This window comes from Ursus maritimus, unplaced genomic scaffold (genome assembly GCF_017311325.1).
Source record: "Ursus maritimus isolate PB19 unplaced genomic scaffold, ASM1731132v1 scaffold_16, whole genome shotgun sequence".
Taxonomy (NCBI): Eukaryota; Metazoa; Chordata; class Mammalia; order Carnivora; family Ursidae; genus Ursus; species Ursus maritimus.
This window is the reverse complement of record NW_024424008.1, coordinates 50,207,821-50,224,459: the sequence shown is the minus strand read 5'-3', so window position 1 is coordinate 50,224,459 and position 16,639 is coordinate 50,207,821. Positions and strand designations below refer to the sequence as shown.

Sequence of the window (16,639 nt, the reverse complement as noted above, 5' to 3'; positions counted from 1 at the left end):
TGTGGATACAGCAACAAATAAAATGGACAAAATTCCTGTCCTCCTGCAATTTACACCTTCCCTATGGAGACAGATAGTAAAAAAATAAAATATATACAGTGTTTCAGATGGTGATACACAGATGGGGGAAAACAAAGCAGACCAGGGAGGCAGAAGGGCAGTTTGCAATTTTAAGTATGGTGGATTGAAAGAGTAGAGGGAACATTTCACATCTTCGTATACTTAAAAAATCGTAGGGTTAACAAGTGTTTTTCTTTCTTATTATGTGGGTGAGTTTCTGTATATTATGAGTAAACAGTATGAAAAGAGAAGAAAAAGTTCTAACGGTGAAATTCCTGACTTGGGTGATTGGCGAGATTTTGGGACCGAATTTTGTTTTCTTCCTCCCACATCTTTGAGTGCAGAAGCTCATCTACAGTGGATGAAATTCTCCATCTCTCTTCCTCACTCATTGGGTATATTACTGGCATATCAGTTGGTGTGTCATTTTTGTTATTTTCCCCCAAAGATTTGCTTTCTTAATTATATTTGCCTAAGGGCATTTTATAAATTGGTTTGCATTTCAAAGAACAAACCTACAGGGAAGCCTGATAAAATGCAAATTGTTTATCTGTGTGGGGTAATCCCATTAATCCCTCGGGGACCCTGATTTTATTAGCTCTCCCCATGAGCTAGAAAGGGACCTATGCTAAGGAATAAAAGTTAAGAATTTTGATGGCAATTAAAGTCAACCGGATTGATGACAAGCTCTAGGACATAGAGACCAAATCTACCAATGGTTTTTTTTTTGGATCTTGTTTTGTGTAAGGCTTGTGATGGATGAGCTGGTGAGCCCTCAGAGTCCCATCCCAGTCTGTCCCTCCTGCCCCTCAGGGAGAATTTTAAGGAGTGTGGAGAGGAAGGGGAGCAAGGATTTGTCAGATTTGTTATCTGCAGGCAGCGTAAAGGAAGTCGAGACAGAGCTGCCACAGAAAGAGCTGAAAGGAGAGGAATACATTCTGGATTATGTGGTTTGGGATCTACAGGGACAACAACCTGAGTTCCGCACTCTGGGACCAGGGCCTAGCCTCGCTGGGACTAGTTTCAGAAGTTGGTAGGAGCCAGAGCCACCTGCACAACAGAACCTGTCAGGAGCTGCTGTAAGTGCTTCGTTCTCACCAACTGGGAAGTTCACTTTTCTGCCCCCCCCCTTCCCATTCCTGTAATGGCCGTCTTAACTTCTTTGCCCCCATTAACTTCTCTAGGAGGCTGAGGACATTTGAGAAAAAAGAAAATTTGCCCTCCACCTAAGCAAAATTAAGATCTTTGGGATTATATTAATAGCAACCCTTCTGCCAGACAGAGCGTGTGGAGGGGGGCTACACATTGTGTCATTTTCTTCTTCTTTTTCAAAATTTATTTAAGTCATCTCTACACCCAGCGTGGGGCCCCAACTCATGACTCTGCCCCGCACTCCCCCCCCCGCCCCCGACTGAGCCAGCCAGGCACCCCTGTCACTTTTTTCTTTTTAAACAGACTCTTTGAAATAGTTATGAGAGATGTTATCATCCCCAGTGTTGCAGACATTCAAACTGAGCCCTGCGCTCTGGGTGAAAAGATAAACGGAAACCACAGCTCTTGATTCCTGGTCAGGTGCTCACTGATTTCATCTGAGCACAGGCAAGTGTTTTCTGCTGGGGCGTGGGGGTGGAGGTCTCACCTTACCTTAGGTTCACATTTCTTTTATTTATTAGAGACTCAATGGGTTACTGATGATCAGTGTCTTATTCACCTGATATTAATCACACTACTTAAAAAGTGATGACGAGAAGATTGCCTTAGTTAATTCACGTTACCATAAATACTGTGAATGACCCTTTCCTGCCCGGGTTAGAAAGTCCCCTCCTAACCAAATTCAAAGCTCTCTTACGACCCCTTGTGGCCCCCTCATCAACTATCTTGGACTACATCTCCCATCGTGCAACGGGGAACGCGCATAACTTCTGCGAGACCCAACGCGATCTCTAACCAATCCAGTGCCACAGCCCTCGTTCAGCGACCTATTGGCTCCGCGTAGAGGCGGGACTTTCAGTTGCTAGGTTGATACCCTTTCCGGAAGTGGTTGTTGGCCGCTGCAGGGCAACACCCCGGCGTCCCTGGAAGCGGGGAGCCGGGGTGGTGCGGGGGAAGCTGCGCAGAGCTGGGAGCGGTGGCCCAGTGCCTCCAGGGACTGGGGGCAGGTGAGGACTTCCTCGAGGGAGGGGTCGGGTGGCGGGGGAAGGAGGGAAGCGGGAGAGTTGGGGCACACTTGTGTGCCCGCAAGCGGGATGAACACGAGTGTGGGCGGGAACTGGAGGGAGAGGTTGGAGAGCAGCGGCCGGACTGGGGTGCATCCATCCAGAATCTCTCCGAGCCGCGGAAGGGGCTCTGGGCTGGGCTGGGGTGCCGGCGGGGAGCGAGCGGCGAGCGTGTGAGCTTGCTGGGGCGCCCGTTTACTTGTCCTGTCCGTGGTTGGAGAGTGAGGCCCAGCCTCCGGACCTCGCTCGAGTGCCTCTCTCGTGGGGAGGCTTCCCCCGTGCCCGAATCCAGGGCTAGCCCGACCTTCTAACGTCTTTGGGCCATCTGGGGAAGTCAGAAGTTTTGGAGGTTTGTTTTTCCCTTCCTTTCCTTGCACTGATTAAAAAGCCTACTCCTTCCACCTGGAACCGCAGTCCTCACTTGGCTTCCACGACTCCTCGCTCCCGGGTGTCCGCACTCAGCTGTCTTTGCAGGCCTGTCCTTTCTGCTCACAGTAGGCCGTGTCTGGGTGATTTTGCCCGCAAGTTCAGTGACCGTCTCTTTAACTGCGGTGAGCTCCAGTCACACCTCTTTCCTGAGCTCAGACCTCCTTACTGATCATCGCCAGCTGCGTGCCTCCCCCACCATCCTGGCCCCCCAAATCGGTGCCCCTCTTGTAGTTCCCGTGTCAGGGAAGGACTTCACCGTTCACTCAGCCGGGTCTGCACCTGGAATTCATTCGTGTGATATAGGCAGCAAACATTTGCTGGGGATTTCTTATATTCTAGGGAATATGCTAGGTGGGGCTATTGGGCAAGGCATAGAAGCGAACGGATAATCCCATACTGGTCTAAGTGCCCTGATTTCCCTCCTCCCCGTCCTTCACTTGCTGCCATCTTCAAGTCCTGTTATTCTGCCCCCTAATACCCTAAGCATCTGGTCCTTCCTTTCTATTCTCACAGCCACTGACTTAGTTCATAATTTCTTGCCTGTACTTTCAGGAAAGCTTCTTAAGTGGTCGCTCTGCTTCTGTTCTTGCCCTCCCGAAATTAGTTCTTAGTCAGCTGTCAGAATATCTTGCTAAACTGCAGATCTCATCGTGTCAGTCTCCTTTGTGAAATCCTGTGCTGGCTCCTCGTCACGTGCAGGATACAATCTAAATCCTTCCAAGCCCTTTATAGTGTGCTCCTGGCCTTGCATGGTACATCTCTCTCCTGCCACTCTTCCCGTTGCCCCTTGCGTTCTGGTCGTGTCAGGGTGGTGAAGAGCTCAGGCTTTGGGGTCAGAGAGATGTGGGGGCAGCGTGCATGTTATGCTGTGCCCTTTGCTATCTGTGAAGTCTTAGGCAAGTTGTTCTTTTTTATTTAAACTTGCTGAGCCTCACTTATGTGAAAAATGGGGAAAATATTTGTCTGCCTCTCGGAGAGGACGAGGTGAGATGATGTATATGCCGCATGAGTACCGTTCTTGGAACATGGGAAGTGTTTAGTGGCTATAAGCCACTCGGAGAGGACGAGGTGAGATGATGTATATGCCGCATGAGTACCGTTCTTGGAACATGGGAAGTGTTTAGTGGCTATAAGCTTTTGTTGTCAGGATGAATTCTCCACTGTGTTTTTCCTGCCTCTTTGCCTTTGTGCATGTTGTTTCTTCTGCCTTCTCTTCCCTTATCCTGGTGAGCTCCTGCTTATTCTTAAAGAGCCCTCTCATTGGTCCTCTACTCTGATGCTTTCCCTGGTCTTCCAAAATAAGGTTAGTCATCCTTACCTTGATTGCCTTAATGTGCTTCACACATTCTCTACAACCACGTCTTTATGTGTTTGGCTTCTCAGCTAGGCTCAGCTGGAGCTCAGGACCTTGTGTAATCAGGCTTGTAGCCCTAACAGCACAGTGCCGCCCATGGTAGGTGTTCAATAAGTGGTCATTGAATGTCGGAAAGGCCTTCGCTTACATTCCCTGGTATTCGATCTGTCCTCTGGAACAATGCAGATAGACCTTTCAACTATGTAAATAGTAATAACAACTCACATTTATTGAGATCTTACTGTATTTTAAGTATTTTACATGTATTGAATAATTTATTTTTCTTTATTTATTTTTAAAGATTTACCTTTTAGAGAGCAAGAGCGAGTGCGAGCAGGAGGAGGGGTGGAGGGAGAGGGAGAGAGGGAATATCAAGCAGACTCCCCTCTGAGTGTGGAGCCAGACGTGGGGCTCAATCTCATGACCCTGAGATCATAACCTGAGCCGAAATCAAGAGTCAGAGGCTTAACTGATTGAGCCACCCAGGTGCCCCCATATATTGAATAATTTGATTCTCATAACCCTTTGGGCTAGACCTTGTTATCTCCATTTTACAGAGGAGAAAACTGAGGCAGCTTGCCCTGCTGGTAAGTGGCAGAGCTGGGATTCAGAGCCAAGAATGTTCCCAGACCTGCGCTTAATTACCACTACAGAATCACCTCTCGTGTCTCCCGCCTTCTCCCCAATGCCTTCTTCAGTAAGTCAGCTTTTCTCTGCTGCACGTTCCCTGTAATTGTTCCAGCAGAGTGGAAGAAATCCATACACGGGGAACTCTCATTATGCACATGTGTGTGTAAGTGTGCTGTTAGCTTGCGGGTGTTTTTACTCCTCGTCGCATCTCCAGTGCCAGCAAGTAAACTTAGTAGGTGCTTAATGAATATTTCTCGAATGAATAAATGATTCTAGTAGCCATTAAATGCATAGGATTTCTCTTCCCACCACCTTCCTCATTCCTACAGTTCCTGTCCTTTTGGTCCTGCCCTTACCCACATCTTTTCTTAAGCCAGGCAAGGCAAAGAAGGGAGGTAGAATATAACCCACCCACATCTTAATTTTTTTTTTCTGGTGGAAGATTTGTTTGATATTGGAGTGATCCATGAATTTAGATTTTTCTGGGTTCTTCCTGACCTTTAAATACAGCTAATTAGGCATTCTGCCACAGAGAGATTTTACCTGCCCCATGCTTTCTGGAGATGGAATGTGTCTAGGAGTATGGAACATCTCTCAAATGTGGGATTTCTCAAACACTCTGAGATGGTTGATACAAAGCCTTGTAATAGGTCACTGCCCTGTTGAAGGATGGGTAGCCTGATGTCCCCAGAGATCTTTTCCCTTTCCCTCTCCTCCCTAACTCAGACAATTCAAGGTTCCCGTGGTTCTTTAAGCCACATCAACCCCCTGGTTCTTGATACCTTTCTGCTCTGCTTTTCTAGAGTCGGTGACCCTACTTGTCTCCGACCGTGTATGGAGGGACATTACTTCTGCAGGGTGTTATGGGTTCTTAAGGTGGGAAGTAGACCCCCACTTGGGTTTATATACTGTAGAGGAGAACGCTTCTTCCGTTAGCCTGTCTTCCAGAGGCACGAAGTTACTGCGTGGAGGTGTCACGGTGGGAATGAGGGGGCAGAGCCTGACTCCCTTGGCTCCAGTGGGCTGACAGAGGAAGCCATCTCTCATGAGTTGTAAGGCCAGATACCTCCCTTGCCCGTTTGTCAACTGTCACGGTACAGAGAGGGCCACAGTAACGGTCCCTCCTATATCCTGTGCTGTTGTTTATCAGGGGTCCCTCTCTAGGGGTCTTGGGACAGATTCAGAGCCACCAGATCGGGCCACGAGCACTCCTTAGGGGACGCCTCCCGACCTTCCTCTGGATGACAGGGTCGTTCTGCCCACTTCCCTCGCTCTGAGAGGGCTGTGTTGTGCTTGCTGCTTCGGGTGGAACCGTGGCAGCTGCTGAAGAGGTCAGGCCCTGCTTCTTGAGGCTCCTGCCAGTCACACCAGCGTGGCGACACCTGCTGAGCTGGGAGACAGTGCTCCAAGCAGCGCCGGAGACACAGCCACTTTACAGGGTGACTTGTCTCTGCATCATTGGGAGCTTCGGTGTGGGAGCTGCCGTAGGGCGGAGTTGTGACCCGGGGTCCCGAGGTAGTAATAGGAGGAGGGATTGGAAGGGAGGAGCAATTCTAGAATGGGGCCAGCTTGTCAGTTGAACAATTTGATGCTGTCCCATCCCTGGAACTACAAACCTTGGTTTCAAGCTGGACTCCCCCCCACCCCCCCACCACCGTCGTCCTTCCTGGCCCTGTTAAACCTACCATCACAGCGTCTGTCCCTTCTGCGTTCTCTCTGCTTCTGCCCTCGTTTAAGGCCTCATTGTCTTTCCCCTGGATGGCGGCCTCTTCAGTGGTTTTCCCGACACCGGTCTCATTCCTCCGGTCCTGCCATGCCACTCCTGCCAGCGTTCTCACCCTAGAAAAAGGCCACTCTGTGCCACTTTCTTTCACCAAAGCCCTCAGTGGCTCCCGTTTGCCACAGGGGAGAGGCGAGGCTCTTTCGCATGGTCTTCATGGCTCTCCGTGACCTGGCCATCCACCCCAGCCCCTGCCATGCCTGCAGGGGTCCAACACTCCAGAACAGCTTGTCTGCACCCAACATCCCCTTGGCTAGAACACCTCCGTCTACTCACATGACTCGTGACTGCCTTTGGTCCCCAGCCCTTTGACAAAGCCTGCCTTCCTCCCTTCAGCGGGAATGTTCCTTCTCTCTTAGTACTTCCAGAGCAGGATGGTTTTTTTTTCCCCTTCTGTCTTCTGTTGAAATTGTGTTTGCTACTTCCACTAGATCGTAAGCTCCCTGAGGGCACTGTTGAACACAAATAGGGATGTGTGTTGAGATAGTGTGACTGCCCTGGGATGCATTGGTATATGATGGGGGGGCGTTCCTCTAGTTCCTTTGGTGTTTCACTACGGTTTTCTAGCTGGGGGACCTATACTGTGAATTATTTCTCCTGTCTTGGGGGAGTATAAAGTCAAACTCTTGAGAGGGCTGGGTTTCCAGATCTCTTGTGACCCACCGAGTGTTCAGCGAGCCTTTGGGAGGTGTGTCTCAAGGAACTTTCCCAAGTGCAGAGCCTAGAAGGCCTGAGTTCTAGGCTGTTGGTCCCACCCTTCGCTCTCCCTGGAGTTGGAAAATCCCCGGCTAAGTTGGCTTGCGTGGTCTGGTCTGACCCAGGTGCTCCATGACGCAGCACCAGTTTTTCCCCTTTTAAGCTGGGTCACTGATTTTCTTTTTGGGTGTGGGTCTTTGGGACCTAGGTGTTCAAGCCCAGACCCATCATGGCCGGAAGACCCGTCCGCATAGGAGACCAGCTGGTTCTGGAGGAAGATTATGATGAGACCTACATCCCCAGTGAGCAAGGTAAGAGGCCTGGGGTGCACTGTAATAGTTCTTGGAGGGCAGGAACGATCTCTGATAGGGCTTTGTCCTTCTAATGCGAAGTGTGCTGCGCGTGCAGGGCCGCTCCGTGTATTTGGTTAGATCGGGGAATACTGTAGTCCATGGACCCAACCTGGCCTGTTGCCTTCTTGCAAATGAAGTTTTATTCAAAAATCGCCTTGCTTGTAGGCTCTCTGTGGCTGCTTTCATGGCGCAAGGACAGTGTTGAGTAGTTGTGACAGGAGCCCTGTCACCCACAAAGCCAAATATATTTGCTCTCTAGCCCCCTACAGAAAAAGTATGCTGACCTTGGGTTGGATCAATGATTAATTTTAAATGAAAATACAGGGGCGCCTGGCTAACTCATCTGGTAGAGCGTGTGACTCTTGATCTTGGGTTTGTGAGTTCGAGCCCCACGTTGGGTGTAGAGATTACTTAAAACCTTAAAATAAATAAAAAATATTTTTTAAAAAGTCCATCTTAAAAAAAAAATGAAAATGTAGGGATACCATGAAATACAGTGTGTCTTGAAGCCAACGGTGACCCAATTTCTTAAAAAAAACGAAAGCAGTGTTTTGTTTTGTTTTTAAACAGCAATAATAACAGAATTTACTGAGTGCTGGTCTCTGTGCTAAGAACTTTACATGTATTTTCTTTGCTTTTTTTTTAAGGTTTTTTTTTTTTTTTAATTTATGTAAGTGATCTCTATACCCCATGCTTTTGTTTTGTTTTTTTTTAATTTATTTAAGTGATCTCTGTATCCCACGTGGGGCTCAGACTCACAACCCTGAGATCAGGAGTCGTATGCCCTTCCAGCTGAGCCAGCCAGGCGCCCCACATGTACTTCCTTTTCAGCCCTTGCAACAGCTCCATGAATTAAGTACTGTTATCATTCCCATTTTACAGATGAGGAAATGAGGCACAGGGAGGTGAACAAACTTCCCTCCAGGCACAGGTCTGCTGAGCGGTGCAGCCAGGACCCACGGCCAGGTGTCCTCACGAAAGGGCGCGCACCTTAGCCTCCCTGTTTGTGCTCCACCTTGCACCAGAATGTTTTTACAGCGTAAAGCAGATCATATCAGAGCTCTGCTTTTAGTAATATTCTATTATATTCAGCATAGCACCCTTAGTGGGGTGTGCGGGACTCTGCATGACCCCACCCTGCCACCTGGCTGGGCTCATCTGGTCTTCTCTCTCTTGCTCACTCTGCCAGTCACATGGCCTTTCTGACAGTCCCCAGATGGGCCAAATTGCCACTTGCCACAGGCCCTTTGCACTTGCTCTTCTGCCTGAGTACTCTTTCCTCAGTGTTCTGCATGGCCAGCTCCCTTGTCTCCTACAGGTTTCAGTTGTGTTCCCCTCGGAGAGGTTTCCCTTGACTCTTTCCAAAGGAGTGCCCCCTCCACCTCGATGTTCTTTATCTCATACCTCATTTACTTCCTTCATTACCTTTATTAGAAGCTTTAGTTCTTTGTATCTTTATCTGTTTATTTCTTTACTGGTGGTTTCTTCTCCTAGAATATAGGCTCCATAACGGCAGAGACCATTTCTCTTATTCACAGCACATAGAAAGCACTCAAAAAATATTTGTAGGGGCGCCTGGGTGGCTCAGTTGTTAAGCGTCTGCCTTCGGCTCAGGGCGTGATCCTGGCATTCTGGGATCGAGCCTCATGTCCGGCTCCTCCGCTGGGAGCCTGCTTCTTCCTCTCCCACTCCCCCTGCTCGTGTTCCCTCTCTCACTGGCTGTGTCTCTGTGTCAAATAAATAAATAAAACCTTTAAAAAAAATATTTGTAAGATCTGCGAATAAGTTAGTCTTTGGCTAGCCAAATTCCAGCTGGTCCTTTGAAAAAGCGCTTTTTCTTCCCTAGTCCCCAGGTGTGTTAACCTCTACATTCTCCCCTGAGATGACCCAAACTGGTGATGCCTTTCTGGCCTGGGCTCCTATCAGCTGAAGCATCCATGTACTCATTTCATTATTCTGGGGGGCTCTGGTGACATACTCCGGTGGTTAGCTCATCGATCTTGTCCCCTATAGGTGAGCTAGCTCTTAGCTCAGTACATATATCTCCCCCGTTCCTCCAGATCTCTCATGAAAGAGCTTTCTCAATGCTTTCCAGAAGAGTATAACACAAGTCTTAGAGTCCATAAGATATAGCAACATTGGAAAAGAAACAACTCCCTTCATGGAAGAGAGGGCTCAGAGTGGAGAACAAGGCTGCTCAAGTATGATCCCAGTTTCTCAGCTCAGATGTCCCCGGGCCCTGTGCAGAATAAGTCACTGCTTTGTCTCTGCTCCCATGGCACACAGCGCGTATCTCCATTAAAACACCTGCCCCACGGTTTAGACTCCGTTGGTGTGTCGGCAAGGTCCTCGAGGGGCTTAGTCTTCTCTAGTTGTTTAGTGCATGCTGGTTGATTGAATGATGAGCACTTGTGCAGCACGATTTTGGGAATCTTGGGAGCGCTCGTGTCCCAGTAAGGCTGGCCTCATTCAGGATGGTTCTGGCTGTGGCTGGTGGGCTTCCTCCCCGGGTCCCTGCCACACTGATGTCTTGGTCTTACCGTTTTGCCTTTGTTATATGTGGCCTCAGATGACGTTCCTGGAGTATGGCAAGAGCATGTCTTGATTCAGGTGTACCATTTGTAATTTAGGAAGACGAAATTATGTATGTTTATTATTTATACTTAGAGACAAAACACCTGCTCACTTAAGAAAATATAGAAAGTAAAGGTGAAGTAGAAAAAAAAATTGGGAAGAAGCTCTGCTTTTCCTTTACTTTCACACTCAAAGTGCTGGCACCAGAGATGTGGGTTTTTTTCTGATGCCAGCTGTATGTCCTGTAATTCAGTTCAGTTCTGACACTGTCTCCCTGGAGAGAGCATCGGATCCCACAGGCTAAGGGCCCAGTCCCACAAGACTGCCCCTACTTCAGACGTCTGGAGCAAGTCCCAGGCTGTCCCTGGTACTTCTGACCCACAAGCTAGACACCAGAGTCCCATGTCCTTCTCCTTGGGTTCGATAATTTGCTAGAACAGGCCACAGAACTCAGGGAAACACTTAAAACTTGCGTTTGCCAGTTTATTATATGGTAAAAGATATCATAAAGGATGCAGATGAATAGCCAGATGAAGAGAGAACATAGGGTGGGGTCCGAGAGGGTCCCAAGTGGAGGAGCTTCTGGATGCAATTTCCCCCTGGCACGTGGTTGTGTTCACCAACCCAGAAGCTCTCTGAACCCCATAGTTTAGGGATTTTTATGGAGGCTTCTTCACCAAGTCATGATTGATCATTAACTCCTTTTCCAGCCCCTCTCCCCTCTCCCAAGAATGTGGGTGAGACTGAAAGTTCCAAGCTTCTTTTTTTTAAGCTTTTATTTATTTAATTGAGAGAGAGAGTGAGAGTGAGAACATGCACGCACGAGCAGAGGGGAGGGACAGAGGGTGAAGTCGGTTCCCTGCTGAGCAGGGCTGACACGGGGCTCAATCCCAGGACCCCGTGGATCATGACCTGAGCCCAACTGACTGAGCCACCCAGGCACCCTCCTCCCCCCGCTTTTTTTCAAGATTTTATTTTTATGTAATCTCTACACCCAGCGTGGGGCCCGAACTCACAACCCTGAGATCAAGAGTTGCGTGCTCTACCAGCTGAGCCAGCCAGGCACCGCTGAAAGTTCCAAGCTTCTAATCATGGCTTGGTCTTTCTGGTGACCAGCCCCCAACCAGGAGCCCACCCAGAGTCACCTCATTGGAAGAAAAGATGCTTCTGTTACTCAGGAAATTCCAGGGGCTTTTGGAGCTCTGGCTCAGGAACTGGGGTCAAAGGCCAAATAGTAACAGAAACTGGGGGCAGAGACCAACACGTATATTTCTTATTATTTCACAAGGTTGATTGTGGTTTTTTTCTTCTTTCCATCCACATCCCCAGCTTTCTTCCTTTCTCATCCTCCTGCCTCTTCTTGCAGAAATTCTTGAATTCGCCAGAGAGATTGGTATCGATCCCATCAAGGAGCCGGAACTGATGTGGCTGGCGCGGGAGGGCATTGTGGCCCCACTACCTGTGGAGTGGAAGCCCTGGTAAGTCAGCACGCACGCGGCCCTGCCTTGGCCTCTCACACGCACTGGAGGTCAGCTTTCATCTGCCACCTTTGAAGCCTGTCCTGCACAGAGTTGGGGACAGCAGTGGGCCATTCCTCTGCTGTGCCGCCTGATACTTTGGGCCTGAGCTTAGGCCGACTTGCTGGTTCAGGGTCCCAGGAGCTGCTGCCTTGGGTCAGGGCCCTCAACACCAGCATCTGTTTTCAACACACTCGAGAAGTGTCATTGTTATTCTTTGCGGACTGCTATTGCGAGTGACAATATTGAGACCCCCTCAGCATGTCCGCAGTGGATGCCGGTGCGAAGGAGGATTGTAGTGGGGCCGCAAGGTCTTGGCGGGGGTTCCGTCTCCCCAGGCAACCTATCCCTGACTTTGAATCATAGATTCATTCATATTTTCAGTTTCTCTCTCAGCTCTCTGGATGGTGAGGAGCGGACTCACTCAGGTTGTGTCAGGGGACCGGGTTGATGGTGAGAAGGCTAAAGGGGTCTCCGCAGCTGTTCCCAGCCCGTCCCCACCTGAGGACCGCATCTTGGCCCACTCTTGGGGACGGTGACACGTGTTCTCCGTTCTGCACACCTGCTCTGTTCTCCTCCTTGTCACAGGCACAGCGCATGCCAGCTTGCCCCTTAAAGTGTGTGCTAAGTTTGCTTCCTACTGGAGCATTGTGCCATTTCCCTACACTTGTCCCCAGCTAGTGCCCAGGTGTCTTCTGGGGTCCTCCCTTCGGCTGGTCTTGCACGGTTTTGTGGGCAAGGTGTAATTATTCTCTTCTTACCCACACCATTCAGTGTGTTGGCCAAGCTTCAAAATGACTGCCACCGTGGCCTTACTTATCCCTGCTGAAGAATCGTACGTAGTCCTTTTAGCTTCTCCTCATGTGGCAGGCTCCCTGTTCTCTTGATCTTTTCAGCCGCACTTCCTCGGATCTCCTGCAGTTTCATGACATCTTTCTTATAAGAGATCCGTCGGCACTATACACAGTATTCTGAGTGCTGAGGACGCACAGTTGTGTTTGTCGGATAAGTTCGTAGGATAGTGGTTTCTGTTTTGTTTGCAGGATCGATCCTGATATGCACATTTGCCTTATCTATTTTTTTTCAGAGATTTATTTATTTTAGAGAGTGCGTGAGAGAGTACAAGTGGGGGGGGGGGCAGAGGGAGAGACTCTTCAAGCAGACTCCACGCCCATCGAGGAGCCTGATATGGGGCTCGATCCCATGACCCGTGAGATCATGACTTGAGCCGAAACCAAGAGTCGTTCGCTTACCTGACTCAGCCACCCAGCCGCCCTGACATTTGCCTCATCTATTAATCTCTGTCTTCTTTAAGTTTGTACACACGTGTGCTGTTTTGCTTTTGGATCCATTTTCGAATGAGAAACCACATGAGAAATATAATCAGTATAGTAATATCTTAATGTACACACACCCAATAAGTAGATGGCTGCGGTGTTTGTAAAAAGTAAAACGGCAGGTGGAGGGGAGGAAGCTGTCTTTGGCTATGGGCCAGCCGTGTGCCAGGCTTTGTGCCCACCGCCTTCACAGTCCTGCTAGTGGTGGCCGGCACGCCCTCAGCCTGTAAGGGAGGGCGTGAACTCTTTCCCACTTGTTAAAATGTCATAAGTCGGGGTGCCTGGGTGGCTCAGTCGTTAAGCGTCTGCCTTCGGCTCAGGGCGTGATCCTGGCATTCTGGGATCGAACCCCACATCAGGCTCCTCTGCTGGGAGCCTGCTTCTTCCTCTCCCACTCCCCCTGCTTGTGTTCCCTCTCTCGCTGGCTGTCTCTCTCTGTCAAATAAATAAATAAAATCTTAAAAAAAAAATATAAGTCATTAAGTTTTACCGGCACGTGCTATCTTCTGCCCTTTCAATCGCAAGAGTAACTACTGTTAATTGGTGACTTCCCTCCTGGCCTTCAAAACACACCCCCACCCACACACATGGTTTTGTTTGTTAAACTTAAGGATGTTCTATATATGTCGTTGCTCTTCTCGGTCAGTGTGTCTCTACTTTAGCCTTTTATCAGCTACACACTTCTCCAAGTATAGATGTGCCATAATTTAAGAAAGCCCGATTTATTTAACCACTCTTACATTGAAGGGTGTTTTGATTTTTCTCCAAGTTGACCCTGCGTGGGGGTCTGCTGGTTTCTCTGCTCTTCCATCAGTCTATCTACCTTAACACCGATACCGTATGTGCTGTCTTGGTTACTGTAGCTGTATTGTAAGTCTTGAAATCATTCAGGGTAAATCCTCCAGCTTTGTTCTCCATTTTCAGAGTTGTATTGTAGATCCTCTGCATTTCCATATGAATTTGGAATTTGCTCTTTGGTGCACAGGTGAGCTGGGGGAGTGGGGGTAGGGAGAGGGAGAAGAAGAGAGCAGACACCCTGCTGAGCATGGAGCCAAAGCAGGGGGTGGGGCACAATCCCATAACCGCAAGATCATGACCTGAGCCAAAATCAAGAGTCTGATGCTCAACCGACTGAGCCACCCAGGTGCCCCACGTATGTCATTTCTAATAGTTTGTAAATTACATAGGATTTCCTACATACGTGATTACGTCTTTTGTGAAAAGGACATTTCTACTTCTTCCTTTCCAATCTGGATGCCTTTTATTTTTATTTCTTTACTGCTCTGACTAGAACCTCCAATAATAGAAGTGGTGACAATGGACATTTTTGCCTTGTTCCTGATCTTAAGGGATTGAGGATGGGGGCACCTGGGTGGCACAGCGGTTAAGCGTCTGCCTTCGGCTCAGGGCGTGATCCCAGCATTATGGAATCGAGCCCCACATCAGGCTCCTCTGCTATGAACCTGCTTCTTCCTCTCCCACTCCCCCTGCTTGTGTTCCCTCTCTCGCTGGCTGTCTCTATCTCTGTCAAATAAATAAATAAAATCTTTAAAAAAAAAAAGGGATTGAGGATGATGTTAGCTGTAGGTTTTTGTAAATGCCCTTTGCCAGGGTGAAGAAGTTCCCTTCTATTCCTGGCTTGCTGAGAGTCTAAATCAGAAAGGATATTGGATTTTACTAAATGTTTTTTCTGCATCTATTGATAGGATCATGTGGTTTTTTTTTTTTCCCCCCTCTATTTCGGTCTTAGTATGGGCAGTGATATTGATTGATTTTCAAATGTTAAACTGACCTTTCATTCCTGGGATAAAGTCCACCTGAGCATGAGTATATATTATCAGATTTGATTTTCTAAAATTTTGTGAAGTATCTTTGTTCTAAAATAATAGTTTGAAGGGGATGGGATAGACAGGGTTTGGGCATTTTTTTTATTACTGATTTCCAATTTTATTTATTCATTTTTTTGTTACAAGTGGAGACCTCTTTTCTGGCTCAGTAAGTGATTCTGTTTATATAAGTGTTTTAGGTGTTCTCGATAAGAATATAATCTCTCATTTTCCAATATAGGGTTCTATAAATAGCCCTTACATCAAGAATGCTAGATGTGTTTAAGTCTTCCTGTGTCCCTAGGCACTTCTGTCTGGTCTCACTCTGAATGACAGTTTAGTTGAGTACAGAATTGTCTGTTGAATTTGAACAGCCCTTGACCAGTATTATGTACCATTATCTTCTGACTTCTGTTTTTCCTTAATAAGACATATTTTCTTGGTCTCATTTGTTGTTCCTTTGTGGGTAGTAAATCTTCCCCCCCTGGTGGTTTTTATTATTCTTATCTTTGGTGTTCTGTAACGTCACTGCACTGTATCAGGTATGTATTTATTTCTATTTCTGAAGTTCAGGATTTGGGTGCTTTCTTACTTTGAGGACTCCTGTCTCTCTTCATCCTCCTTTCCTCCCCTAATGTAATGATTCTACCAATTTCTACAAGTTCTGTTATGTTCTTTTCAATATGTCTTTTTTTTTTTTTCTTAAGAGTTCTGTTCTTTCATTATGGATTCTACTCTTTTTATCCCTACAGTAATTTTAGATGTAGTTAATTTTAGTCTTCTTTTGATTATTCTGCTATGCCAAGTTTCCTTGTGGGCTAATGTTTCTCTTCACTGGTGCTAATTCCCTTTCACCGTGAACTGTCTCCCCATGGGGTTTGTTAATTATTTATCGTGAGTTTTGTGAGTCCATCTTCTATGGAGTTATTTTCTGTGTTTTATTCCTAGGTTGTTGAGTGGTTTTACGATAGCTTGTGCCAAGGATTTTTCAGTGGGTTTAGAACGAAATTTTTTTTTCAAGTTTTTTATTTATTTAAGCAATCTCCACACCCAACATGGGGCTCGAACTCAACGACCCCAAGATCAAGAGTCATATGCTCTTCCAACCAAGCCAGCCAGGTGCCCCTTCTCGGGATCCTTATTTACTTGCTTATTGCTGTTGGTTTCTCAACTGCCGTACATGAGTATTGAAGACTTATCAGTCAAGAAGTTTTAAGTTGCAGCTCATGAAAATTCAGACTGGCTTAAGCAAAAAGTTATTGAGTAACATAACTGAAAAATCCAGGTGTGGCTAGAAATAGAACCCAAACAGTAATATTATTAACACGTATTCTCTCCATTTCATTGAGGTCCCCCCCACCACTGGGTTTTGCTCTTAAACAGGCTTTTTTTCCTAGTGCCTGTTCCTAACAAATTTAGGCTTACATCTTCCTGTGTTGAAGACCAGAGTAAAAAGACATCTTCTCTCCTAGTCTTTCTAGCCCAAGTCCTAGAATGAACTCTTGAGCGGGTATTAGGTACGTTCTGGCACCACTATTGGCCAAATAGAATTGTAATTCTTTAGTTAATTGGTTAGATGTTGGAAATATACCTGCACACATTCATCCAAGCACACATCCCACCCATGAGTCAGGGGTGGAATCAGTATAACCTGAACTATACTAACAGTAGCCAAGCATAGTGGCCAGAGGAGAATCAGGGTGTAGGTAACAGGAAGGGTGGCTGCTTTATACATTTCAACATTTGGTAATGGATTCAAGACTGTAGAACGAAATTTTTACATTAATTTTCTGACTTGGGATTTCCTTACCAGAGTTTGGACTCTATGTCTACATGTGTCTTGGGGTTTTAATTTTTCATGAAATTT

At 47.4% G+C, this 16,639-nt stretch overlaps 1 protein-coding gene across 1 annotated transcript in view; it reads left to right on the top strand.

Annotated features, from left to right (window-relative positions):
• Positions 1-2,087: 2,087 nt before the first annotated feature.
• The window catches only part of CEP164 (centrosomal protein 164), a 61,169-nt gene continuing 46,617 nt past the window's right edge, over positions 2,088-16,639 (top strand). Inside the window, exons 1-3 of the mRNA XM_008690027.2 lie at positions 2,088-2,219; positions 7,374-7,476; positions 11,459-11,570. Of these exons, the coding sequence (XP_008688249.2) occupies positions 7,395-7,476; positions 11,459-11,570 (194 nt within the window). The 5' untranslated portion in view covers positions 2,088-2,219; positions 7,374-7,394. The remainder of the gene's footprint in view (positions 2,220-7,373; positions 7,477-11,458; positions 11,571-16,639) is intronic.